The sequence below is a fragment of the Paramormyrops kingsleyae genome, chromosome 3, assembly GCF_048594095.1.
Source record: "Paramormyrops kingsleyae isolate MSU_618 chromosome 3, PKINGS_0.4, whole genome shotgun sequence".
Lineage (NCBI taxonomy): Eukaryota > Metazoa > Chordata > Actinopteri > Osteoglossiformes > Mormyridae > Paramormyrops > Paramormyrops kingsleyae.
Genome location: NC_132799.1, coordinates 19393706 through 19421213, shown reverse-complemented (window position 1 = coordinate 19421213; position 27508 = coordinate 19393706). Strand labels below are relative to the sequence as shown.

The window sequence follows — 27508 nt, the reverse complement described above, 5'->3', positions numbered from 1 at the left end:
ATGTCTCGTGCAGTTGAAAAGCGAAACATTGCGGAGAGATCCAGATGCTCGCGGTTGTGGACTATATTTCCCCACGTCTGCCTTATCCTGTCACTAGCGGTATATGGTTGTTTTGGGGCTTTGGTATTTAGTCACATTGAAGGTCAGTCTAACACGACAAAAAACGAATACAATGCATTCCTACATGCACTCGTGGATACAGTAAATAATTCAGGTAAGACAATCTTAAGAAATAAATTTCTTAAAAACCAGAGTTGGTAATTTGATTAAAATTGTAGCTGTAAATTAAATACTATACCTTAATTTGTTGTACTGAAATTTTTTAGCAAACGTCTTAACCTATTAAATTATAGCCTATATGGATTAAGCTAAATGTTTCAACGTTGTCATATTTTCTTTCAGATAATCATGAACTTTTAATGAAGAAGGTGGATCAAATCGCAAAAAAATTCAATCCTATATGGCTTGAAAGCCCAGAAAGGTGGAACTTCTTTGGGTCGCTGTTTTTTTGTTGCACCGTATTATCAACAGTAGGTAAGTATTTAAATAACATTCCAAGTAAATAGATTATAATTAGCTTATGTGCTGAAAAAGGCAAATTATTAAATTTAGAATTTTTTTTTTTATTGTGAACTAAACTAAAATGAGCGTGTTTCGACCCAGCCCATTCTACGAAATCTGTAGCCTACATATACTATGCAATCTCCGGCTTGTTGTTTCGTGACATTCTTCTCTGCATCGTGGTTCGTTCCATTGTGAAAAATCAGCAGTATATTTCGGTGGATAGCGCAGCCGTCAATACTGGCTACCAAGGCACCCAAACTGCAGGATTACACCTCAGCAATCTTTAGGAATTGTTAGCAAAAATGAATTGTTCAGCGGTTCTGGCGTGTGTAGCCAATGTTAGAGTGAAAATTATTGCGGAGTAATAAATACAACGTGAAGCATCAGTCCTGCGCAGACTGGAACCCTGCAAAACAAAAAACTTATTAGTTGTTAAAATCATCCATCTTATGCTATAGCTAGTATCTGCATGCAATTCTCAAATGTGTCTATATGAAAATACCAGGCTATGTGGAACACATTTCTACATGTCAACAGCAATATCTACCTTCTAACTAAAACCGAGATTTTAAACTCTTTACGAAAACGTACAATTTTCATATTGCTTATTTCTATACGGTGAACTCAATTGAACTACTGTTAAAGACAAATGCATCCTTTGTTTTTCCATTAAAGAAGTACAACCAGAGCAAAAACCTATCTATCTCATCCTTTCTTAAAAGCAGTAATGCTTGCAAATATGGGGCAGATATGTTGCCTCTCCACTTCAATGTTTCAAAATTGGCCCCACACTGTAAAACCTGGCAAGTTAAGACGACTCAAATCATTTGAGAAAACCGATTGCCTTGAACCATATGAGTTTAATAACTTAAATAATTTTAGTGTAAGTGAGAGTTACCAGTACATGTGTAATTGGTATTATGATTAAAATGAACTTGGGACACTCAAATGAAATGTTTTTCACTCATTTTAGTTAACTACTTAAGATGGACAAAAATGAACCATCTGAACATCACTACTACCATTTGAGTGATGATAACTAATACTGTGAGCTTACAACTCAACTCAATTCCTTTAAGAAAACCGATTGCCTTAAACTATTTCAGTTACTCTAACTCTAAAAATATTTAGCAAGAGACATAGATCAATAAAATCAGTTCATTAAACAAAATGTTGACATTTTACAACTTTTTTCCAACTCAAAAAATTCAGTACAATACATTTGCATTTGAAGTTTCATTAAAGGAAAAGGAAAAATGTGCTTGTGCGCATACCAAAATAAAAATGTTCTGGTTTTCATTAAAAATAAATACAAAAAAAATCTAAAATCGACCACAGCTGATTAACTAAAAGTGATTTAGTCATTTCCATATGTTCAACAAAAATGTATACAGTATGTTCAAATATGTAAAGCAATCAATCTCTCATTGAAAGGGAAAAAAAGGAACTGCTGATGCACTCTCATCTGTGATGGCCACAAGTGCAACGGCTCCTCTCTGGTTTTCGTCAAAGTCTTCTTCCTGAATATACATAACAAAAGACATTACATAAGGATACAAGGAGTGTTTGTCATAAATATTGCTATTAGTAGTGATCTGGTGTGTGTAATAAAAAAATCATGAGTGTATGTGAGTGTCAGTGTGAGACAGTCATGTTTGTTTGTGCCTGTTGTATATAGGTAAAGAGAGAGACTGTGTATATGTAATGTGGTGGTGAGGGTAAGAGGCAGGAAAGGGAAAAAGCATGATTGTAAGAGAAAGGATCCCGAAGCAAGGATGACAGTGATAGAAGAAAGTATGAGAGGTCTGACACTGTATTGAATCAGAGCTAAGGAATAGGAGAGAATATAGGACACACCTTGCAACTTTTGAAGATGTCAGATGCATCTTCATTCAAATACAGCACCAATCCAAACAGAACTGCTGTTCTAGCTGCCTGGATGTCGTCTTTATCCTGTTAAGTGTTGGACATAGGACAACATGCTTTGTGTTGATTTGTGAATCTATCCAACACCATATCATTCAACAACTCGTGATGCTTACCTGTCTACTGTAGTCTGACAGAAGATTAGTAATTCTCGGCTTTTGCTTGTACAGCTTCAGAAGGTGTGGTGTGTATTTATCCAGTGAGGCAAAAAAAGAAAATGGCAGGTTTTGGTTTGTGATACTATGAAACTCCTTGTACAGCTGCGTAATAAACAAACAAATTAGTCACTGTAATTTAGAGAATGCTATCTTAACAGTTTATGATCATAATTTTCACAGAAAATCTGCTTTTTCCTTACTTGGGCTTCACAAAAGAGGGCAGGCCATCGATTTCTCAGTTCTGCTATGGGTTGTGAAGAGTTGATGATCTCGTGTCTCAGGGCAAAAGTGCACTGCATGAGCAGGTAGATGAGTGCTGCATCTCTTTCAGCTGAAACCGTTTGGAATTCATGAACAAGGGCATTCCTCTGAGACTCTAAAGTGTCCTTAGTTTCACCCGAGGGATAATTGGGGAGGAAGTTAATTTCTCCTCTTCTGGGTCTTTTAATGTCAGATTGGGATGGTGCTGCCCATGGACTGCTCTGACTGCACTTTCCCGCATTAATTGACATCCTCGGCATAGTTTGGTTCTATAGTTTCCCATCTTGTAGCGCAAACTGTTCTTCCAACCATCGTAGCCCGTCCCAGAGCCCTTCTCCCTCAAGCATAGGTGTTTAGTCACCAATGCCTTGGCAACCTTTTTGAATTGCTTACCACTCGGGTAAGCTTTATATTTATACATTTCAGCAGCCATATACTCCAGAATGTTATGTTTCTGATCTTTGGTTAGCCTCATATGTTTCCCTTCTTTTTCAAAAGCACTATTGCCTTCTCCCAAAAGGAACTCCACCTCATAGGCAAAAGTGGGCACAACAAAGTCATCAGGCCAGCTACAGACCCGATCAGGGGAGTCTAAGATATCTGACAGGTTCATTGTATCATCGGTGCTACAGGAGCTGATATCCAAGTCAGTTAAACTAACCACTTTTATGGTTGCTTTGGATTGAAGGTCCTCTATGCATTATTAAAATCAGGATCTTCAAACTGCAGCCTGAAGTCACGAGTCAGGTCAAACTTATTTTTGTTTATAGATATCAGGTCTTTTACTGTCTCAGGGCGAAAGGGTAAGGAGTTTTTCAGCATTTTCATCATCGAGGATGACACGCAACTTTAGAGGTGATGCCATCTGTCAAGGAGTGGGTTAGCCTAAAAAAACAAAACATTATTTATGTAATCTTGCAACTGTAGTAAAGCCATAAGAATCTACTACACAAAATCTATTACACACCACCAGTCATCTCGTTACATTCTAATGTCAGCCCGAGCCTTCAAACAGTTAAATGTTTATCTATCAATCAAGTTTCTTAACAGTGAGAGGTAAGAGGTGGTATGGGTGTGGTTTGAGAGTAAACAAATCAGAGGGATGTGGGGACAAATGGGGGGAAAGAGTAGTTTGTGTGTCACTGTATTTGAGGAGAGTTTAGTGTGTGTGCATATTTATTTTATATTGACTGGACAATTCATAGCTGTTTAGGGCAATGCTATGTACACTGACATAGGGCAGTGTGCAATACATAGGATTGACTCATCTGTGTCTAAGTGTCATTGGGCTGTGTACAAAGATGGGATTTACTGTTCTATTCAGAAACTGGAATGAAATGTTTAGGTGTAAGAATTAATCTATCAGACAATCTATAAGCAAACAATGGTGTTTGGTCTTTCAGCTGATGTACATACAGTAGTATACACTATGGCCTTTTCCTTCGTGAACAGTCAATTCAAATGAGTGCAAATGCTCAACGTACCATGCTTCATAATCTTTCACTATGAGAGCAATTTCATTGCCATGCAGTAATATGTGTCTGATTTCTTTAAACTCAGGTAAGGCGTTTTTGACACCAGAGCAGACAAACATGCCAATCGCAAAAGATATTCCTTCAATAGTGACCTCTTTTGCACTAAAGACACTTAAGTCTTTTGTAAACTTTGACACACTGGCATGTACATCAGAGGGTAGAGAATCGATGAAGACTGATTGAATTTTCGACGTCTGCACTGGTGGCTTTAAAAATCTTGGTGACGACAAGAAAAAAATCATCATCATTTGGTGTCTCTCAGCACAGGTTTTTAAAGATTGCACTGGGCGCCGACGTGAGTGGCAGCATGTCCTTTAGCTCCGTGTCTTTGTGTTTTCTACGTCTTTTTGTTTACTTTTTTTACTTTGTAACTCTCGTATTACACAATCTGAGGAGTGTCTTTATTCTATCCTGTGGATATGGAACTGGAATTGCAACGCTCTCGCAGCAAGAGATTCACCGGGATTCCACACAAGGTAAGAAGGGGGCATGGCACACAGGAGGATCGGACAAGCAGGCCATGAAAGGAACAGGACATGTTGCTCCTCCCAAAACTTGGAAAAAAGTAATACACTGATATAAAACTGTCATCATTCAAAAAGTGGAAAATACCGTGATAATTTTAGGTCAATGTGCCCACATGGGCACATTGGGGCACATAGGAGGATCGGACGAGCAGGCGCGCCCAAAGGGACCAGAGGGTATAGAACTGGGGACAGCACAGAACAGGACTTGGGGAAAACAAAAGCAAGAACTTTAACGCACCACGGGAAACAGCACCGACATGCAGAACAAGAACCAAAACACCAACTGGGACAACAGACAAAACACGGGGAAACCAGAGAGACACAGGAACACCAAAGACGGTAACAACGAAGGGACCACACCAGGGGAAAGAAAACCAACAGGACGAACAAAGGGACCAGGAGGGAATAAAGGCGGAACACAGGGATGGGGAGCAAACACAGAGGGCACAAAACCAGGGGACAAGGAAGCAAAGGGTGGGGGGAAACGGGGAGACGGAGGGAACCCCAGTGAGCGGAAGGTGAAAGCCACAGGGGCAACAGGCGACCGCAAGGCTGGCAGGAGCCAGAGGGGGCGCCGAAGGGGGCAAGGAGGGAGGTGGAGGGACTGATTAAGGAGGGAGGAGAAGGGGACACTGGAGGAGGCGAGGAGGGAGCAGAAGCTGTAGCAGGTGAAGGCATTGCCACAGCTGGTGAAGGTGCAGGCGACCAACGAGTCGGAGCTGGGGGACCTGCAGGCGACCGACGAGGTGTCGGAGGCAGAACCACAGCCGCCCGACATGGCACTGCAGAGGGAACCATAGGCGACTGCTGGGTAGGAGCCAGGGGGACCACAAGCGACCGCCGAGCAGGAGCCAGAGGACCCGCAGGCGACAGCCGAGCAGGAATCAGGGGGACCAAAGGCGAGCCAAGGGGGTGGGCGGGTGGGACTCGACCCCAGTGCAGATGTCCTCTTCCTTTCCGGGAGACTGAGAGACGGGGACCCGGCTGGGATCTACCACACTGGGGTGGTGGCTGGGGTGACCATCCGGGGTGAAATTGGAAAAATGGGGTTTTATTTTGGGAAATCATCAAAACACAGGACAGAAACGCAAGCACGAACGTCAATGACCGGACAGGCGTAAGACAGACTCGGAAGCACTAAATACACAGAATTGATTAACAACAATTCACTGAGAACACCGGGATTCCACATGAGGTAACAAGGGGGCTCCTCCCAAAACTTGGAAAATAAAGTAATACAGTGATATAAAACTGTCACCGTTCAAAAAGTGGAAAATACCGTGATAATTTTAGGCGATATCGCCCACCCCTAGTCTTCACTATATCTGCCCAATGATGCTATGAAAACTTCTAACACATACTATGAAACACAAGAATGTTTACACCACAATTATGGACATATGTTTTGTTATGAGATTTACATTTCTGGTATAATTGTGACAAACGGCGAGAATGGAACAGGCAGACCCCGATATGCGGAAGCAAGCGGTCTTATTAAATAAGCCAGGCGCAAACAAATCCAAAGGGGCAATCCAATCGGGCAGTCAGGTCGCAGGCAAAGGTCGAAATCCAGGAAGATCAGTCCTACACCGAAGGACGTGACGAAGAGACGAGAGGCAGGAAGGAACGGGGTGGGACAGAGGAGGCAGGAGGGCAGGACGAACAGGTAGAACAAGAGACCAGGAGATTGCACAGTAAGGCTCTTTCAGAAAATGGCAACAATACTTCACGATTAACTTTCAGGACACCCAATCTTAAGTAATGCCGTGATCAGTTGCAAATCACCTGCCGGTAACATTACCCCCCCCGTCGGCCGTTTCCCAGAGGCCGAACATGGCAACGGGGGCGACCCCGTGGTCGTGGGGCTGGTTTAATAGGATGGGCTGCGTGGAAATCTGCCACCAGGCTGGGATCCAAGACATCAGACTCTGGCACCCAGGATCGTTCCTCCGGGCCGAATCCCTCCCAATCCACCAGGTAATAGAGGTGTCCGGCATGGCGGCGGGAGTCTAAAAGGGCTCGAACCCTGAACACTGTAGAGCCATCCTGTAATGGGCCTGGAGGAGGGGTCGGAACATCAGCAGGGAGAAGCGTCAGGCTGTATTTCACAGGTTTCAAGAGGGATGCATGGAATGTAGGGCAAATCCTGTACACTCGCGGAAGGTGCAGGCGGTAAGAAACAGGGCCCACCCGCTTAGCAATCCGGAATGGGCCAATATAGCGAGCCGACAATTTTTGGCATGTAGGCAGTTTAAGGTTCTGGGTGGATAACCATACGTGTTGTCCCACCTGAAAGGGTGGGTTGGCGCGGTGGTGTTTATCGGCCTGTACCTTCCGGCGAGAAGAGTGAGCGAAGAGTGCTTGTCGTGTCCGATGCCACATTTCTTGGGCTCACACGTCACAGGTGGAAGAATCCCACGGGAAGATCTGTGGGTGATATCCCAGCCAGATCTCTGAAGGTGGGTATACCGTCTGATGGACCAGACCAGTCTCATGGCTGACGGACGAAGTGACACTCCTCTGGTCATGGTTGACTTCAATGCAACCACTGATACTGACAGGGCTGGCTATCAGGATTGTATCTGTCCCCATGGGTGTGTAGACCAGGGTGAAAGTGGCTCCATGTTCCTTGACTTTGCGAAAGGTCAGGGGCTGCAGGTCGCTAGATCCTGGTTCCAACACCCTAAGCCACATCGTTGGACTTGGTACTCCAATATTGGTGGTGCAGTGAAGGAGATCAATAACATCCTTGTGGGCAGACACTGGAGGCTCCTGCAGAACTGCAGGGTCTACAGAAGTGCCCAGTTTGTGAATTCTGACCACAGACTTGTTGTCGCTACTCTGAAGATTCAGCTTAGATCCAGTAGGCTATACTTACTAGGAGAATGATGCTGGACTTAGCCAGACTCCAAGATCAAGCTGTTTATGATGAGTTTGCAGTTTGTGTGAGGAACTTGCAGACTTGGGTGCGACTGCTGACTCTAATGTGATGTGGAAGACCTTCCGTGATAAGACCCTGAAGGTTGCCGAAGGCTGTTTTAGTGTTGCCAGTGCTCCCAGAAGGAGGTATTTCATCTCACAGGGCATATTATCAAGAGGAGTCACAGAGTAGGACTTGGTGGCAACTCCAGACTGTACTGGGAACTGAGAAGGACAGCTCTGAGGGCTCTGTGGTCTAGTGACCCACGTCCTGCTTACAGAGGAATCAAAGCATTATGCACATCTGAATCTGTTCCTCTGAGACATGCAGTCAGGGCGGGTAATGGGACAGTCCTTACGGATGACACTGCAGTTGTGACCTGCTACTTTGAGCCGTTGTTTAAAGCTGACCCGCCAGCTAGGATGGTGGACATCTCTGGGTCTATGGTTTTCAAAGCTGATCCTCCAATCAGCTGTGAACCACCCAATCTCACTTAGATTGCATGGGTGGTGAATCAGCCGGGGGTCAGGGAAGGCCACAGGGATCTGTGGTGTCCGGGGTGAACTTCTCCAGGCTGGTGGTAAGGCTGTCCTCCTGGCATTGCAGGCAATATTTGCTTCTATTTGGGAGTCAGGCGTCATGCCAATTGACTAAAAAAAGGGACTTGTAGTCCCTACCTGGAAAGGGAAGGGTGATTGCCTGGATTGCAACAACTACAGGGAGATAACACTGCTTTCAGTGCCGGGCAGAACATGTGAGTGGAGCGGAGCATGAGCAAGGAGCGGAGCAGGCAGAATTTGGTCAGAGCGCGGAGTGTTCGTTCTGTCTCGCTCCGATACCGCTCACACTACGATTCTGAGGTGTGCCCAAATCTACCCAGAATTCATCTGTACAATTATCAAGACTGTTACACAAATTAGCCGAGATGGAGTTCACAAAGTATTTCACAAAGGAAACTGATAAATCATACAAGTGTACTATTCCTATCAAACGTATAGATGACAATAACATAGAGCAAGAACAACAATGTGGTGAAACTATTTCAGTGAGTAAAGATTCACTTTGGAATCACCAGAGCAAAACGTGAGCCAGTTTTATATGGTTGTGGCATATCAAGTCTATAAAGTAAAGTATAAATGTCATGACCTGCTCGTTCGCCCCTCCTGTGTGCCACGCCCACCTCGTTACCTCGTGTTACTTCCCGATTGTGTGCACCTGTTTCCTGTGAATCCTGGCTTTTCTTGTGTATTTAGTCCGCGTCTGTGTCAGTATCCCTAGATCCTAGTGCTGTAGTTCTCGGGACCGGTCTTGGTCTCGAGACCAATTTTTTTTGTGGTCTCGGTCTTGTCTTGGTCTCGATGGGATGGGGGAAAAAAGAGAAAACAGCACATCCTCACAGAACAGTATCATTATTCATTACGCGCCTCAATTCAAATGCAACCAGTCAGATGCATCTACTTTAAAAACAGTACATTGTATACATTTTCTCAATGGACACTGCCAGTGCACAGTCCACACACTTCATACACATCGCATGATATCGAAGTCGGCAAAGAAATGTTCCAAAACGTCAACCATGCGTCACCATGTCACATGGTACAAAATCCTCACGAGAGCAAGACGACCTGAGACAGGTCAAGCACAAACTGGAACCGCCTCCATGACGACACAACTTTGCCCTTATTGGCTGAAGATTTTCGTCGGCAGGGCTGGTGAGATGTGCCTGCAGACAGGCAGCGGCGGTGACTTCCGGGGTGACGACGAGAGTCACATGCCGGGGTCACACGCATGACGTTTGTATCCCAGGAAGTTCCATTGCTTTATCTGATATTTCTCCCGAAAAGCACATAAAGCAGTGAGAACTGGTTTCAGTTCATTTACCGGGTAAAATAAAGTTTAAATAAATTACATAAATGCTCTAACAGTACAAGTAAGTTAGTGGTTTATTTATTGTTAGTTACTGTAATGTTGTGCTGCTTTAGTTGTTTAATCGTCCAATCTGTGAAGAAGGCATGCAGGTGATATTTGTATAGATTTATCTACACCCTTCTGGAAGTGCTGCCATTGCAGTCAGGTCTCACAGACTACGAGGAGTAGAAGTTGTCCGACTTGGCTGCAGTCAGTTTATACTCCACCCCTGCAGCCGACGGCAGATCGTGCTCCATGTTGCGTCAGCTGCAGACAGACCTAAGCCCAAGTCGAACGCACCCATTGCTTCTTTAAGGGAGGATGGGCAAAATTACAACGTCGTCGGTGATTGGCTGTTGTGCTGGCGTTCAGTAAACCTCTGCTCGATAAGCCGAGTTGTCTGTCTCAGTGCATTCTCTAAAACGGAGAAAATTTGGTTGATCGAGTTTTATAGTCTGTGTGTATCAACGTGATCGTCCTTATTTTTTATCGATAAAAAAATCGAGATCGTTTTATCGCCCAGCACTAATAGCATTCTCTTCAATTCAAAGCAGAGGATCATTACATAGGCATATTCATAACTTACCCGAGGCCTCTCTCCCTGGTATAAGAGACTTAATATGAACATCTTTCTGGTACATCCCATCTCTTTCCCTTGACGAGGTCTGATAAAATGGTTATAGGAGAGGATTGCTGAGAATATTATTTTCCATCAGGCCTCGTAACTATGACAAATCTGGGAGATTTTAAATGAGAGACATATGGACATATGGACAATATAATTGAAAAGATAACATGAATTTGATTTAACGAGTAATGACACTTTACAGCAATGCCTTTTTTCTCTACAGTTGATCTGAGCAATGTGATGTCCATTCCTGCCCTAGTCTGTTTTCGGTCTTGGTCTTGGTCTCGCCTTAGTGTCTCTTGGTCTTGGCCTTGGTCTTGGTACCCTCAAGTCTCGGCAGTGTCTTGGTCTTGATACCCTCCGGTCTCGGCAATGTCTTGGTCTCGGTTTAGGCGGTCTTGACTACAACACTACTAGATCCGTCATTAATGTTTAGTCGCCGTCAGTCCTGTGTTGCCTAATAAACCCCGTTTGCCCGTATTACCGGCTTGACTCGCCTGCTTCCCCGCTCGCCCGCCAGCCGATACAACAGAATGACGGATCTCCAAGACAACTCACCACAGCAAGCCGAAAGCCAGCGGATCAGCTTGCTGCAAGAGGTGATTTACTGGCTGTCCCAACCAGAGGTCCAGGCGGACCCCGTAGCCCGGGACTTAGCCAGCCAAAGCGGGGACCTCTTGAGTGACGTACCCCCACCCGGAAACGCGTACCCCCTCCGCGAGGTACGCGAAAACCTCCAGCTGCTAGTCGAGAGGATAACGGAGAGGCGGCTCCAGCAACTTGCTTGCTCCACGGCCGCCCTGCCTCAACCGACCAGCCAAAGCCGGAGAAAGAAGAAGAAAAGGAGAGAACAACATCAGGGAGAAGAGCCGGTGATCTTCCTGAGGGCATGGTCTCTCCCTCCGGCTTCTCTCGTCGTCACCCCGGAAGTCACCGCCGCTGCCTGTCTGCAGGCACATCTCACCAGCCCTGCCGACGAGATGCCGCCACCCCTGGCAGCTTACCATTACCGGGTATCGCGCCTATTCAATAGGGGGGCTAGGGCCGTCTGGGACACCATTCCCTGGATTCCCAAGGCCCTTAAAGGGGCAGCGCCTGCTCGCCCGGCACCCACCTTGGCGCCTATTCCTGATCTGCCCATCGTTCCTGATCTGCCCGTGCCTGACCTGCCTGTTCCTGACCTGCCTGTGCCTGCTGCTGCACCTCCTGCTTCCGCACACGAGGCTCCTGCTGGAGCAGTTGCTGCTGCGGCACCCCCTGCTGGCCGCACGCCCGAGGTGCCTGCTGCCGCCGCTCTGCCCGCGGCACCGCCTGACCCGCCTGTCTCGTCAATGCCCCCTGCTGGCCGAGAAGCAGGGGTCGTGGTTGCTTCGCCCAAGGCCTCGGCTCGGCTTACGCCGGAACTCTCTGTCCCCCCGGACTGTATCACCATCGCTCCTCCTCCCATAGGGGAGGAAGGGGAGGAGCTCAAATGGGACCCCTCGGGGATCTGCCTACTGGGCCCCAAGGACTCAGGAGGTGGACAGACTCCTCCACCGGCGCTCCAACGGGGTGGAACCCGACGAAATCCCCGCCTTTCTGTGTCCCATAAGGGGAGGGGACACAAACATCGGGTCCGGGTTCCGCCCGCCCTGCCCCCTGGCTCGCCCGTGCGTCCCCTGGCCATGGCTCGGTGACTGCCTGCGGGTCCTCCGGCTCGGCTATCGCCTCCGGGTCCCCCTCCGGTGCCTCGTCGCCTGCCTGCGGTCCCTCCGTCAGTGCCTCCTCGGCCGCATCTGGACCCCCCTGCTCCGGCTGGGCCTGCCGCGGCTTCCCCCTCCTGCCTGCCTGTGCCGGTGTCCCCTCCTCATTTCCTTTGTCGGTCCCTCCATCTATCTCCTTGTCCCCTGTGTGGTCCCCTCCGGCTCTGGCCTTCCGTCCGCCTGCGGCCCCTGCAGCTGCCTTCCCTTGCCCGCTCCTCGTCCCTTTGTTCCTCCTGTCTCTGCTCCTTCCAAGGACTCCAAAAAGGGTGGGTATTCTGAACTGCCGTTTGGTGCATAAGCGCAAACAACAGTCAGGACCCGTCCCCCCACTCGAAGGCGAAGGGAGGCTACCCTCTCCTCTACTGCGGTAAACCCCAATGTACAGGCGCCCAGCCAGGGGGCAATAAGTATGCCCACCCCAGCTCGGCACCTCTCCCCGTGAGCAACTCCAGAGTGGAAGAGGTCCCAACCCCCTTTGAGGAGACTGGTTCCAGAGCCCAAGCCGTGCGTCGAGGCGAGCCCGACTATATCTACTCAGAACCTAACAGCCTCGTGCACCAGCTCAGGCTCCTTCCCCACCAGAGAGGTGACATTCCATGTCCCTAGAGCTAGCTTCTGCAGCCAAGGATTGGACCGCCAAGGTCCCCACCTTCGGCCACTGCCCAACTCACACTGCACCCAACCTCTATGGCCCCTCCTACAGGTGGTGAGCCCATTGGAGGGGAGACCCACGTGCCTTGTTTGGGCTGTGCCCGACCAGGCCCCATGGGTGTAGGCCTGGCCACCAGGCGCTTGCCATCGAGCCGTACCCCCAGGCCTGGCTCCAGGGGGGGGCCCCGGTGACCCGCATCCGGGCAAGGGAAATCGTGGATCAATGTTTATACTCATCATTAGGGGTCTTGTGAGCCGCACTTCGTCTGGTTCCTCACCCAGGACCTGTTTGCCTTGGGTGTCCCAACCAGGGGCTTAAAGCCCCGGGCAACTTAGCTCCTGGGATCATTGGAACACGCAAACCTCTCCACCACGATAAGGTGTCGGCTCCAGGAGAGGTAATGTTAACCCTTTAAGAAGTAATATTTTCGTTTAGATGTAATATTCTGTCATATAAATATTTAGGCCCTTGGACGTCTGCTTGAATATGGTCAAATAATGAAAACCAATGCAAATATAAAGGCACAACATAGCTTTTAATGGTTAATAATAAATGTAATTAAATCATGTTATTTTCCAATATAATTTTCTATCATGCTTAAGTGAATTTCCACTTGATCACAGTATTCTATTTATGCAGGCTTCAACCTGTAAGTCTTTACTGTTACGATGGGCGTGCGAGGCAAGTGAGGAATCAGATTAGAGAGCCGTGAATACTATAACATGGGGTTTATTCAGGGCAGACAGCAACGAACATCAAACATCAATGACGGAACCCAACTAAGGAAGACGTGGCACACAGGAGGAGCGAACAAGCAGGTCATGACATTTACCTTACAGCATTTTAGTCCTCTGTTCCATGGATTTTGAACCATGCATCAAAAGAAATCACATCAATTTGATATGTAATACAGAAATTAAGATAATAAAAAGTACATAATAAAACATTTCTGTACAATGGTCTATGGTGTCCAAGGTTAAAGAATATTCTTGTTATTATTGTTTATTATTGATTATTGTTTGATAATAAGGTATAGAGACGGACAGAGAATTCAGAATTGGGAGTGGAAAAACATTTGTGTTTTCTCTTTTTTTCAATGGTTTGTGCTGTCACCTTACACCATGAAAGTTTTTGGGTTGATCCTTATAACCAACGAGGAACCTTCTGGGTTGAGTTCACACGTCATTATTACTGTATAATGTTATTCTGTATTATTTGATCTCCATAAATGTCATGATCGCTAGGTAATGAACATTCAGGAACACGGGGTTTATTAGGTAAAACGAGCAGACATGGCAAAACCTGGCAGACGACGTCAATGACAGAACTGGGGATACATACTCTGATGTGGACTTAAATACACAGGACTTAATGAAACAACAAGAAACAGCTGATAACATCAGGATTTCACATAAGGTTAATGAGGGGGACATGGCACACAAGAGCATGACAGAACCCCCCCCCCCCCCCCAAAGGCGCGCACACCAGGCGTGCCTAAGGGGAGTGAAGGGATGAGACCGGGGACATGGGACCTATAAAACAAAAGCAAAACATCAATGGGGCACTGGGAACAGGACAGACACACAGAACAGACACAAAGGCAGTAACCAAGACAACAACTGGCAAATGAGGGGGAAAGCAAATAGGCACAGGGGCACCAAAAAAGGAGACACAGGGGGAACAACGAACAGGAAGAACGAAGGGGCCAGGAGTGAACGAAGAAGCAACAGAAGGACGAGGAGCAGACACAGGGGGTACAAAACCAGGAGGCAGGAATATAGAGGACAGGGGGAAACGGGGAGCCCGAGGGAACCCCAGTGGGCGAAAGGTGGCAGCTGTAGGGGCAGCAGGCGACCTTGAGGCCGAAGCTGGACGGACCCTCGGTGACAGTGAGGTAAAAGCAGGAAGGGACCTTGCAGGAGGCGAGGAGGCAAATGGAGGGACAGGCGGAGGAGGTGAGGAGAAAGTCAAAGGGGGCACCAGGGGAGGCAAGGAGGAAGGTAAAGGGGACACTGGTGAAGGGGAGGAGGAAAGGGAAGCCGCTGCAGGCAACAGTGCAGCCACAGCCGGCGAAGGCACCATCAACCGATGAGCTGGAGTGGGGGGACCTGCAGGCGACCAATGAGGCGTCGGAGCCAGGACCGAAGGCGGCCAACGAGGCATCGTAGGGGGACTCGCAGGCAACCGCCGAGCAGGAGCTGGAGGACCCACAGGCGACCGCCGAGCCATAGCCACAGGGACCGAGGGTGAGCCAGAGGGCAGGGTGGGCGGGACACGTCCCCAGCGCAGGTGTCCCCGTCCGCTCCGGGAGGCCAAGAGGCGGGGACCCAGTCGGGATTGACCACGCTGGGGTGATGGTCGGGGTGACCCCCCAAAAGGGGTTCATCGGGGAAGCCAGGGCAATCCCTGAGGGGTCCCATTTGAGCTCCTCTTCCATCTCCAATAAGGGAGGAGAAGCCATAGTCCAACAGTTGGGGACCTCCTCGGGGACAGGAACCAGAGGCATGGAAGCAGAGTCTGGGGAATTAGGGCTAGGGACTGGAATAGGTGGAGCAGGGACTTCAGGGGGTAGGGCAGGAGTCACAGGAACAGGGGCATGAGTCACAGGAATATTAGGGGATGGATCATCATCCTCCGGCACAGGCGCAGGAACCTCCAGGGGTGCAGCAGGAATCGTGGGCGGCGGCAGAGCCGCAGGAACCTCGGGCAGCGGCAGAGGCGCAGGACCCACGGGGAGCGGCGGAGCATCATCTGCCAGCACAGGAACAGTGGGGGATGCTGCAGGAACCACCGACTCAGGAACAGCGGAGGGCGCCACAGGAACTGCCGGCTCAGGAACTGAGAGGACTTAGCAGCAATCGTGGCCCCTTTCAGGTCCTGTGGGTCCCTCGGGATGGCATCCCATATGGACCTGGCCGCTTTAAGGGCCAGGCGCATCCCTGGAAAGGGGCACGCTGCCAATCCAGACAGCAAAGCAGCAGGTGGCAGCTGCGAAGTGGTGATGGTGACGCAGGGAGCAAGTACATCCAGGATCTGGAAGGGTTCCTTCCGATACCCGTTGGGGGAAGAAGCAGCGGAGATGGTCGTTTGCAGAGGTTTCCAGGACGCTTCTGGGGGCTCAGGTGACGCAATGAGAGGTAGCTCGGCACCACGCGATACCTGCCGGGTTTGTAATTCTGCTACTCTCCGCAGCAGTTGCCAGAAAATGTCGCGCAGGGACATCCCCTCCAGGATGTCCCGGTTTCGGCTGGCCACAGCCCAGGCTTCGGGATCTTCCCTGACCTTGGGCTGGGCGAGCCAGTAGGTAACCTCATCAACTAGACTGAGGTAGTGGTGGTGGGCAATAAAAAAAAAAAAAAAAAACTAGACTGAGGTAGCAATCCTCAGTCGGGGAGGGTACCTTCTTTAGGAGTTCTGTCATTCTGTCACGATTGCTGGGGGAGCAGGGAGTGGGGAATCAGGATCAGACAACGGAAATTCAGGAACACGGGGTTTATTAGGTAAAACAAGCAGACAAGGCAAAACACAGCAGACGATGTCAATGACAGAACTGTGGTCCGTTCTTCGTACGTTGCTAACTCAGTTAGCTGATTGTTGTGGATTTGTCCTGATCTTGGATTGTTTCGTTCTTCGATGCGCATCTCGGACTTGCTGTCTTAGCAACAGGTCCATAAGCTTAAACCTGCTCGGAAGCAGGTTTATTTCATGTAAACAGGATTTTGCCTGCGCTCCTGGCGGGTTATGATTGGTTGAAATGGCAAGGTCACATCTGATTGGTTAAAGAGCAAGACTGACTCATGTGGGAAAAGAAAAGTATCTTGCATATATATATGGATGGATGTATTTAAACATACATACAGTATACTGTATGTATACATGTGTGTGTGGCTGTGGTCATCATTCGTGTGTTAATCGCCATGTGTGTCTAATAATATGTGACATTCTATCCCCTGATTGCATCTATATAAGTGGAGGTAATTTTCTCAAATCTGTCGCAGCCATGTCTTGTCCGTTTATGAGAGAGCAAACGGTTACCGAAGGTGCGAGGATTATGCACAGAGTTTTTCAAATTCCTCGTGTATTGCATGATAGACAGGATCCTTTGGCGCAGCATGACAATATACTTCTTGAGAGATACCGCTTTTCTCGTGAGGGTATCATTTATATAATTTCTTTGTTAAACCCCCATGTGAAATGTTCAACTCACCGGAGTCGAGCGTTAACAACCGCACAAACTGTGTGTATTGCCCTGAGGTTCTCTGCGAGTGGCACTTTCCTTTACAACGTTGGAGACGCGGAGAACTTGGCGAAAAGTGTTGTCTGCCGTGCCATTCACAAAGTTTACTTGGCACTCAAACATTTTTGAGGGTATTTGTGTTATTTCCAAGCCACTTAAGACCCCAGGCTGTAACACAGAAGTTTTTTGCCATTGCAGGTACGGTATAGATATTGTTGATGAAAATAATGCAGTTATGATCATTCCAATAAGTATGAAATGTGTCCCCAGGCTTCCCTAATGTGAGTGGTGCCATAGACTGCACCCACATTCCTATCAAGGCCCCATCAGGCCCCAATGAAGGGCATTTAATTGAAATTAAATTGAAAGGGTGTTCACAGTGTTAATGTGCAGGTAAGTTAATATAAGAACTATTTTAACGTAATGGAATGAAAAAGTATGCATTTGACTGACTCCGTATGCATTTGACTGATTTCTAAGATGGTGTGTGATTCTTTGTGCCACATTACGAATGTGGAAGCCAAATGGCCTGCTTCAGTTCATGACTCCAGAATTTTCAGAGTCACATTTGTTCCAAAGATTTGAACGTGGTAAGGGAAATAGAAAATGTGAAGCTCAATGTTTTACTTACACTTACAGTAAGCTGGGCCTAACATAATTGACTTTTCCCATAAAACAGGTAATTACGATGGGGTTCTTATTGGAGACAGGGGTTATGCCTGCAGGGAGTATTTCATGACTCCATTCCCAGACCCAGGTCCACAAGCCCGATACAATGCAGCTCTAACTAGGACAAGGGCACGCATTGAAGTGACTTTTGGGCAACTGAAGGGTTTTCAGTGTTTGAGGGTTGCACCTGACAGGGCCTGTGACATTACTGTTGCATGTTCTGTCTTACACAACATTGCCACTATCAGAAAGGAGAGGACCCCTGTGGTGGAGGTGCATCCTGATGATGACCTCCAGCCAGTGCACTTGGATCAACCTTGTGGCAAAGCTGCATGGGACAGAATTGTGGAATACCATTTCACATAATTATTAACATAATAAAAGAACAACACTACACAAATATGATTATTTTCTTGTGTTTTATTTGAAATTAAGCACATCTTTCATCTTTTGCCTGCAATAAGAGAGAGAGAGAGTTATACAAGGTCAACAACAGTAGGGTACTATGTGTGAAAGTCACATTACTTACTGTGAAGTTCCTTTTGAAGCAACTGAATCTCAAGTGATAATTTCTGTTTTTTTTAAATTATCCACTTCAATTTGTGCTTCCACTCTCCGTTTCATCAATACCAAGTAGTCATTTTTAAGCTGAAGGTTTCTTCGGTACAAAGAACGGATGTCACTCTGTGCCAGTTGTGGAGGAGAAAAAGAAAATGTAAAAAAAACAAAAAGGGGGACACCTCAATATGTGCCTCTCACAACAAAATTCAATGACAAGTATAACACTGGCCACCTCAGTTTCACTTCTGTGCACGGAGTCTTCTGGAACCCTTTCTATAGGCCTCTCTGGAGCCCTATCTGTAGACCTCTCTGGAGGTGGGGACTCCGGCAACTCACAAATAATAAAATACCGTCATATTACATACACATAAAGACACATACGCCGGTATCATACATTCTTACAGGTAATTCCTCCGGACACTCGTCAGACAGGGTTTCTTCACTTGTGATCAGTGTTTCTACTGTCGATGCATATTGCCTTTTAAACTAACGCACAAACGCGCAATAATCCTAGACAACTCAATCCAGCCATACTAATCATCAACAACAGGTGTGCTCGAGGAACCAACTTAGCCGCATCGTAATTAGCGCGATAATCTCATCTTAGATGTGTCAATTCATCTCGGATGTGTCAAGCGACGTACGAAGAACGGACCCCTGTTTTTTGACATTTTGTGGAAGCCAATGAGAGACTTGCTGATTAAGTTTTCTAGACTCTCTATATATGAGCTTTTCAAGCAGCGCGGGCGCGCAATCATCTCGGATGAATGGATCCAGCTAGAGTAATCTATTACACAGCTGCGTTTGAATTTAGAAACTAAATTTTCTAGAAACTAAAAAAAAATTAAGTCTGCAAATTATACGATATGTGTGTATATATATTGAAAGACTAACTGTGCTGGGTATTCTGGAGATTAGAAGGTGGTTTTTAGTTAATTGAACATACATCAGGAGGTATGTCAAATTGTAATATAATATAATTATCATGTCCAAACACAATTGTATAGGTCATTCTACACACAGGAAGGTCAAAAATCAGACAAAAGCCATCCAAAAGCAAACTACAGCTTCACGTCTGCACATTTCTTAGGCACATCCAAAGTACTTTTATCTAGCTACTTTAGACATGTTGTGAACCATTACTGTCAACCATAAAAACCATACAAATCCCCTAATGTTAATCCATTCAAGATCTGCATGGCTGCTCTGTGTTATCACTTACTGTGCCAACAGCATCTTCACATCATGGTACCATGGTTTTTAACAGTTTGCCCCTACAACAATGCTTGGTGCAATACTTGGTTGCAGAAAAGGGTCTAAGTTTTAGGCAACAAGCAAGGGCTTAGTAAATAAGTGAGAGAAACCTGTGGGGGAGCACATTACGTTACACAAAATGTACTCGTGCCACAGAAATCTTCTGTTGTAGTATTATCTCACTCATTCTGTTCTCTTGTTACAAATTGCCCCACAAACTAAGCCAGAATTGGTGCATGTAAACTCAATTATTTGACTGTTTAATGGCAGTAGACAAGCACACAAGCCATCAATTTTCAGCAACTTTTCCAGACAAGGTTGTGTTGACCCAGATTACAAGGTGTGTGATAGATTACAAGACACTCACTGCACCCACATACATGTATTAATTCATACAGACACACACCAAGGCCAGATGAGAAGCAATAACTGATGACATGTTGTTGTTGGACTGTGTGGGACAAAGGAGCTACTAGAAGAATGCCACAAGATAACCTACACACTCTACACACACAAAACTTAACTCGAACCTGCAGCCTACAAGGCTTGAATTAATAATGCTGCCCACTTATCATATATATATATATATATATATATATATATATATATATATATATATATATAACAACAAAACAAATCTAGATTATCACATCACAAAATTATGGCATTCAAAAACTACCAGCAGATGGCAGCGTACCCCCATCTTTAATTGTATTCCGCGGAAGGGAAATGCATAAAGGCTGTGTCTGATTTCTGGGACTGCACCCTCCAAAGGCTGCGTTCAAGGACAGAAGGTATCACAGCAGCATGACAAGACTGTTTTATTTGGAAAGCTGTTACAATTTCAGTCTACACTCACCTAAAGGATTATTAGGAACACCTGTTCAATTTCTCATTAATGCAATTATCTAATCAACCAAACACATGGCAGTTGCTTCAATGCATTTAGGGGTGTGGTCCTGGTCAAGACAATCTCCTGAACTGCAAACTGAATGTCAGAATGGGAAAGAAAGGTGATTTAAGCAATTTTGAGCGTGGCATGGTTGTTGGTGCCAGACGGGCCGGTCTGAGTATTTCACAATCTGCTCAGTTACTGGGATTTTCACGCACAACCATTTCTAGGGTTTACAAAGAATGATGTGCAAAGGGAAAAACATCCAGTATGCGGCAGTCCTGTGGGAGAAAATGCCTTGTTGATGCTAGAGGTCAGAGGAGAATGGGCCGACTGATTCAAGCTGATAGAAGAGCAACTTTGACTGAAATAACCACTCGTTACAACCGAGGTATGCAGCAAAGCATTTGTGAAGCCACAACACGCACAACCTTGAGGCGGATGGGCTACAACAGCAGAAGACCCCACCGGGTACCACTCATCTCCACTACAAATAGGAAAAAGAGGCTACAATTTGCACGAGCTCACCAAAATTGGACAGTTGAAGACTGGAAAAATGTTGCCTGGTCTGATGAGTCTCGATTTCTGTTTAGACATTCAAATGGTAGTCAGAATTTGGCGTAAACAGAATGAGAACATGGATCCATCATGCCTTGTTACCACTGTGCAGGCTGGTGGTGGTGGTGTAATGGTGTGGGGGATGTTTTCTTGGCACACTTTAGGCCCCTTAGTGCCAATTGGGCATCTTTTAAATGCCACGGCCTACCTGAACATTGTTTCTGACCATGTCCATCCCTTTATGACCACCATGTAACCATCCTCTGATGTCTACTTCCAGCAGGATAATGCACCATGTCACGAAGCTCGAATCATTTCAAATTGGTTTCTTGAACATGACAATGAGTTCACTGTACTAAAATGGCCCCCACAGTCACCAGATCTCAACCCAATAGAGCATCTTTGGGATGTGGTGGAACGGGAGCTTCGTACCCTGGATGTGCATCCCACAAATCTCCATCAACTGCAAGATGCTATCCTATCAATATGGGCCAACATTTTTAAAGAATGCTTTCAGCACCTTGTTGAATCAATGCCACGTAGAATTAAGACAGTTCTGAAGGCGAAAGGGGGTCAAACACCGTATTAGTATGGTGTTCCTAATAATCCTTTAGGTGAGTGTAGTTCTTTTGTTGAGTTGTGATGAATCCACCCCACGGATCCTTTGCAGGCCAACATATCCCAAGATTAATTATTATTAAAGTGGGTGTGTCCCAGCTAGAAGATAGGAGGGGCACTTTGAGACTCAAGGGTACGGGCAGGAACAATTTGTGATGGCCAGACCATCCCATTTGACTATGCTTTCTAGACCAGGCCTTTTGAAGGATTCAGCCCTTGAATTTGAACACAGCTATGGTTTTGGGTCTGGTCTGGTCTGCCACAGTCACTTTCTCTTCAGCATGATAACTCAAAAACTATTTTACTTTTTCAAACTTTGCAGACACATTATAAATAATTTAGAACTGGTGAAATTTTGATACATATCACACCAAAACTGAAACAGTGCTGCACTGTGCAGCAAAGAGAAGGGTGACTGCAGAACATTGTGAATGTGATAAGACCTTGTGAATGTGGTAAGTCAAAAAGTATTTGATTGATCCAAAACTGAATCAGCAGTGCTAGGTGGCAGTAAAAGGACAAGACAGCTGCTATAGAGATTCACTATGTAGACAAACACAATTCTCAATCACTGAATTAAGGTGTTTCATTCAGACCCATTGCTATAGGTGTATAAAATAATTTGTGAAAGAATGTGTTGTTCTGAAGAGCTCAGTATATTTAAGCATGGTACTGTCATAGAATGCCATTTTTGCAATTAGTTCATGAAATTTCTTCCCTGCTACATATTCCACGGTGACCTGTAAGTGGTATTATTGCAAAGTGAATGCCTTTAGGAACAACAGAAATTCAACCATGAAATGGCAGACCACGTAAAGTAACAGAGTGGGGTCGCTGAGTGCTGAGGCACATAGTGCGAAAAAGTCATCAACAAAAGTTTTGCCCTGAATGATTTGCAACAAGCAAACTGTGGAACATGGACTATTTCATTTACATTGTGAACCTAATTGAAAACTACAGAGTTCTAATGTTCCTTTGGCATTAACCCCAACACAAAAACTGCACCAGGAGCTTCATGGAATAGGCTTCCATGGCTGAGTAGCTGCACGCAAGCCGAATATCACCAAGCACAATGCCAAGCATCAGATCAAGTGGTGTAAAGCATGTCACCACTGTAGTTGGGAACAGTGGAACTTGTTCTGTGGAGTGACAAATCATGCTTCTCTGTCTGGCAGTCTGATGGATGGGTCTGGGTTTGGGAGATGCCAGGAGAACCTGCATGACTGCATTGTGCCAACTGTAAAGTTTGGTGGAGGAGGGATAACGGTGTTAGGTTGTTTTTCAGGGGTTGGGCGAGTTTGATGTGGAAGAAATTGAATGGCCCACACAAAACCTTGACCTCAACCCTATTGAACACTTTTGGAATGAACTAGAACAGAGATTGCAAGTCAGGCCTTCACATCCAACATTGGTGCCTGACCATACAAATGTTCCTCTGGATGAATGGGCAAAAATTCCCAGAGACACACTCCATAAATCCGTGGAAAGCCTTACCAGAAGAGTGGCAGCTGTTATAGCTGCAAAGGCAGGACCAACTCTATATTGATGCGTATGGATTTAGAATGGGATGTCATAAAAGTTCCTGTAGATGCAATTTCAAGGTGTCCTAATACTTTTGTCCATATAGTGTACTTAATCTTGTGAATATAGTAAATCTCTGCAAAAAGTCAACAAAATATATCATAGTGTAATTTAATCGTATCACTTCTTGTCAGTAGTGGCACATGAAGGGACAGTCACAGGTGCATATCTGGTGAACCTTGGTGAACAAGTCACACAAAGTTGAGCTTTTTAATGAAGATGGGAAGAATGTGTAGGGTATGCTTTGGCAGTACTATGGTCATATTTTCCATATACTGAGGTATTTTCATTTGATGAAATTTATCGTGGGAACCCCCACCCAAAGTTTCAAAATATAGGAGTAACACTGCTGTTGAAAATACAGTCAGAATACAGTATACTGTTTAATAATATATAAACTGTCCGACGTATGAAAAACCTGATACTACTCAAGCCGAGTCTAGGGCGCTATACAGGCTCGGGTGCTGTGGGACAAGTAGGGATTAAACAGGGGGGGTGGTGTTACAGGGCTGTCCATAGAATACATTTTTGTTGTTCCAACAGCATCTAGTTAATGTACAAAGGCGTCTAATATTGGTGAATATCATTTTACTAGCCACTCACCCCGCTCTGTATTATTTTAATTGCACTTCAGACATACATTCATGTCACACCACTCTTTCACATAGGGCATTGGAGGGTGGGGGGAGCTGTGCAGGTCCTGGGTCGGCTGCTTTGGCAGCCCACAGCTGGACAGCGCGGCTCCCTTCTCCTCTATTTTAACTCCACTTTAGACATTGAGGGCCTGTGGGGGCTGGGGGGGGAGGACCGCAGCTCTGGCTGGGGTATCCATCCCCCACTTGAGTCCCCCCACATTTTAACTGCACCCTAGCTCCACACACACACCCATTCCCACTGACCAAGGGGGGTGGTGGGCGGACCAGGGGAGTTGGGGGATGGGGGGGGGGGCGGCGGGTGTTGGCTGGCGGGCCCGGGTGCGGGGCGGCGGCGTCCGCGGGGGGCTGCCGGCCTTCGGCGGGGTGCCGCTAGCCTGCGACCTGGGGGGTAGGGGAACATCTTCTGGAGCTGACCACTGGACAATTCCAGGGCATCTGCTGTTGGGCCTCGAGATGAATGTGTGCGTGTATCTGGTGAGTGTGTGCGTGTGTGCATGCGTGTCTGTGTGTGTATCTGGTGTGGTGGGGTGCGACTGTTTGGTGAATGTGGGTATCTGGGTATGAACGGCTCGTCGGCGATGCCGGCGCAGATGAGGCCCCAGACACCTCCTTGGGTTGGGGCGGGGGGGCGCTGCGGCGGGGGGGCGGTGGTGCCCCCTGGGTGTTGGCGCCGTGCGTCCGGGCGTGCCTTGCCTGGTGCCCGCTGCCTTGCGGCACTGTCGACTATCACCGCGCGCCCCCCCTGCCGGCCTGCATCCACCTACACCACACATAGGTAATGGGGGGTGATCAGCTATTCACCCCCCATCTCTCCTAATTACACGTTAGACGCCACACCTAGACATCACACCGCACCACACAGAGGGAAGGGGGGGTGATTAGCCACTCATCCCCCCCTCATTATCTTAACTGCATTTTAGACAATACATCCACGTCACACCACTCCTCCACATAGGGCCTTGGAGGGCGGGGGGAGCTGTGCAGGTCCTGGGTCGGCTGCTTCTGCAGCCCGCAGCTGGACTGCACAGCTCCCTTCCCCTCTATTTTAACTCCACTTTAGACACTTAGGGCTTGGGGGGGCCGGTGGGTGTCTTTTCCCCATATGCTCCCCCATATCTCAACGACACCTTAGCTCACACACATGTACACCATCAATGATCAAGGTGGGTGGGGGGTGGTTGGGGGGCGGGCGGGTTGAGGGGTCCTGGGTGTGGCGGGGGCGGCGGGCGGGCTCGGGGGGGGTCGGCTGCATCTGGGGGGTGCTGTCAGTCTCCGGCGGGGTGCCCGCTCGCCTGTGATCTGGGGGGGTGGGTCTCCCCGGGGCTGGCGGGGCCCCCGCGGGGTGTGCGGGTGGTCCAGGGTCCGGGCTCTGTCCGTGCCTGCGTGGCCGGCCTCCCGGGGGGGGCCGGCGCGCTGCCGCCTGTGGCCGTGGGGTTCCTGCCTCGTGCTCGCCGGTGGGGGGCGCCCGGTGCCTCCTTCCCTGCATTCCTTGGGTGGGTGCGCAGCCGTCCGGTGGCGGGGGTCCGGGTACCTGGCCGCTGTGGGGTGGCTGGTTCCGTGACCCGTCGGGGCTCTCCCGGCCGTCTGGGGGCCCCGGGGCGGTGTTGTTGTGGCCTCGCACACACACTGGGAATCATTCCATGTTAACCTGCACACTCATACATACACTCACAACACACAAACATACACACATACACATATGCGTACACACACACATACACGTATGCGTACACACACACACATACACGTACATATGCACACGCACACACATACACACACTTTCATATCAACACACATACACTTAGAATGCACACACACACACACAAAAGAGCCTAGGGCTCTCTTCCCCTATTTTATCCCTCTTTCCCCTTGTCTGGGTGTGTGTGTGTGTGTGACAGTGTGTGTGAAAGTTGGTGTGTGGCTTCCACTCCCTCCTCTCAGATGCAGATACGGGTACGACGATATTTAGACAGTGTTCCTGGTGGTCTGCTTATGCATATATATTTATTTTCTTTCGTTGGTATTAACGTATTTAATTCCAGAAGCAGATACTGGCACAAGCACATTCCCATGTCATAATGGTACCACTGGTTTCTTTGTGTGTATACTGTTTGTGTGTGTCCCTGGATCTTATCTTTCAGATACAGCAGCTGGTGTGATCATACGGTGTAAAGCAGCAAGATGCAGAAGCTGTTCTCTTATTACTCTTTCCTTTTTGTTCTACTGTTTATGTATTATTTCTCTTTCCCTGTCTCTCTCTCTCTCTCTGACCCCCCTCCTTATTTTATTTTTATTATGTATTTATTTATTTTTCTACTTCCTCTGTCTCTCACCCCTTTCTCTCCTTTCTCACTGTCTCTCTCTATCTCTTTCCCACTAACCCCCCCTGTCAGCTCCGGCTTTGTGGCGCATTGACATAAAAATGATTAATAAAGAGTATACCTCAAGTAACAAGAGGAGCTTAAATCCAAAGCTCCACTTGTTAAAATAAAAGTGTTGGCACAATAAGACACCCAGACTAACACCCTGCTTGCTAAACTGCTGGACACGACAAGGGGGGGAAAAAAAAAAAAAGAATATCATTTTATTATACAATTTGCCATTTTTTTCTTATCATGCATTGACCTGCACCTACAGATGCATTCCAATGTCATGCCTAATGGGAATTAGTGGGCAAGTTTACACTTACATCATATAATAAAAAAAATTATTAATTTTCAGTCAGTTACAGAATGAAAGCCACTATCTGCAATTGATAATTTGGCAGTCCATTTAAACAACATTTAAATGTATCTGTTGTACTATGGGAGAAAATACAAAATTAAATACATTACAATATAAAATATATTGCATATAATACATGAAATACATTTTGGTTCTTTTCAGGATATGGAAAAATCTACCCTGTGACTTTGCCTGGGAAGCTGTTCTGCATGGGTTATGCCATGATAGGAATCCCACTGATGCTCCTGGTGATCACCGACGTGGGTGACGTCCTAGCAATCCTCCTTTCCAGGGGCTACTGGCACCTGCACCACCTATACCAGTCATCCTTCTGCAGCCGGTCCTTTAGAAGGTGCAGGGAGAAATCAGTGGAAGAGGCTCTTGTCCACGATGGGACCTATATGCTCAGACGGGACATGCTCATTCGACAACCAGTGGACATAAAGGAGATACTAAGCCAGCAATCGTTCAACTGTATTATCGCCCATAAAAAGCCCCTCCAGCGTAGCCACTCCTGTCCCGAGCTCAGTCGGATATCCCAAAAAAAGGACATCCAAATCAGGGAAGAGAATATTGGGCGGGACCTAGAGAAGTTAGATGTCCCTATGATGGTTATCCTGGTGGTGGTCTTCTCCTACATTCTTTTTTTTGGTATCATCCTACCTCTGTGGGAAACAGAAATTGAAAGGCTTGATGCCATATACTTCTGCTTCATCACACTCACCACCATTGGTTTTGGAGACATTATGCCACAACATCCCAACTATTTCATGTTGACCTCCCTCTTCCTCATTGGTGGTATGGCCATCATGTCCATGGCCTTCAAGCTAGGCCAGAACCGCATTGTCAGCTGTTACCGCAAATGCATGCGGTGCATCAGCAGAGGACAGGTGAAGGAATATTCATTCCCTGAAAGTAATTAAACTGCAGTGGTCAA

General features: G+C 47.0%; 1 protein-coding gene across 1 annotated transcript; it reads left to right on the top strand.

The window, feature by feature from the left end:
• On the top strand, window positions 1–27508 carry kcnk18 (potassium channel, subfamily K, member 18). The gene is made up of 3 exons (XM_023803809.2): window positions 1–214; window positions 403–534; window positions 26734–27508. The coding sequence occupies exons 1-3, from the start codon at window positions 1–3 to the stop codon at window positions 27492–27494; spliced, it is 1107 nt and encodes a 368-aa protein (XP_023659577.2). The 3' UTR covers window positions 27495–27508.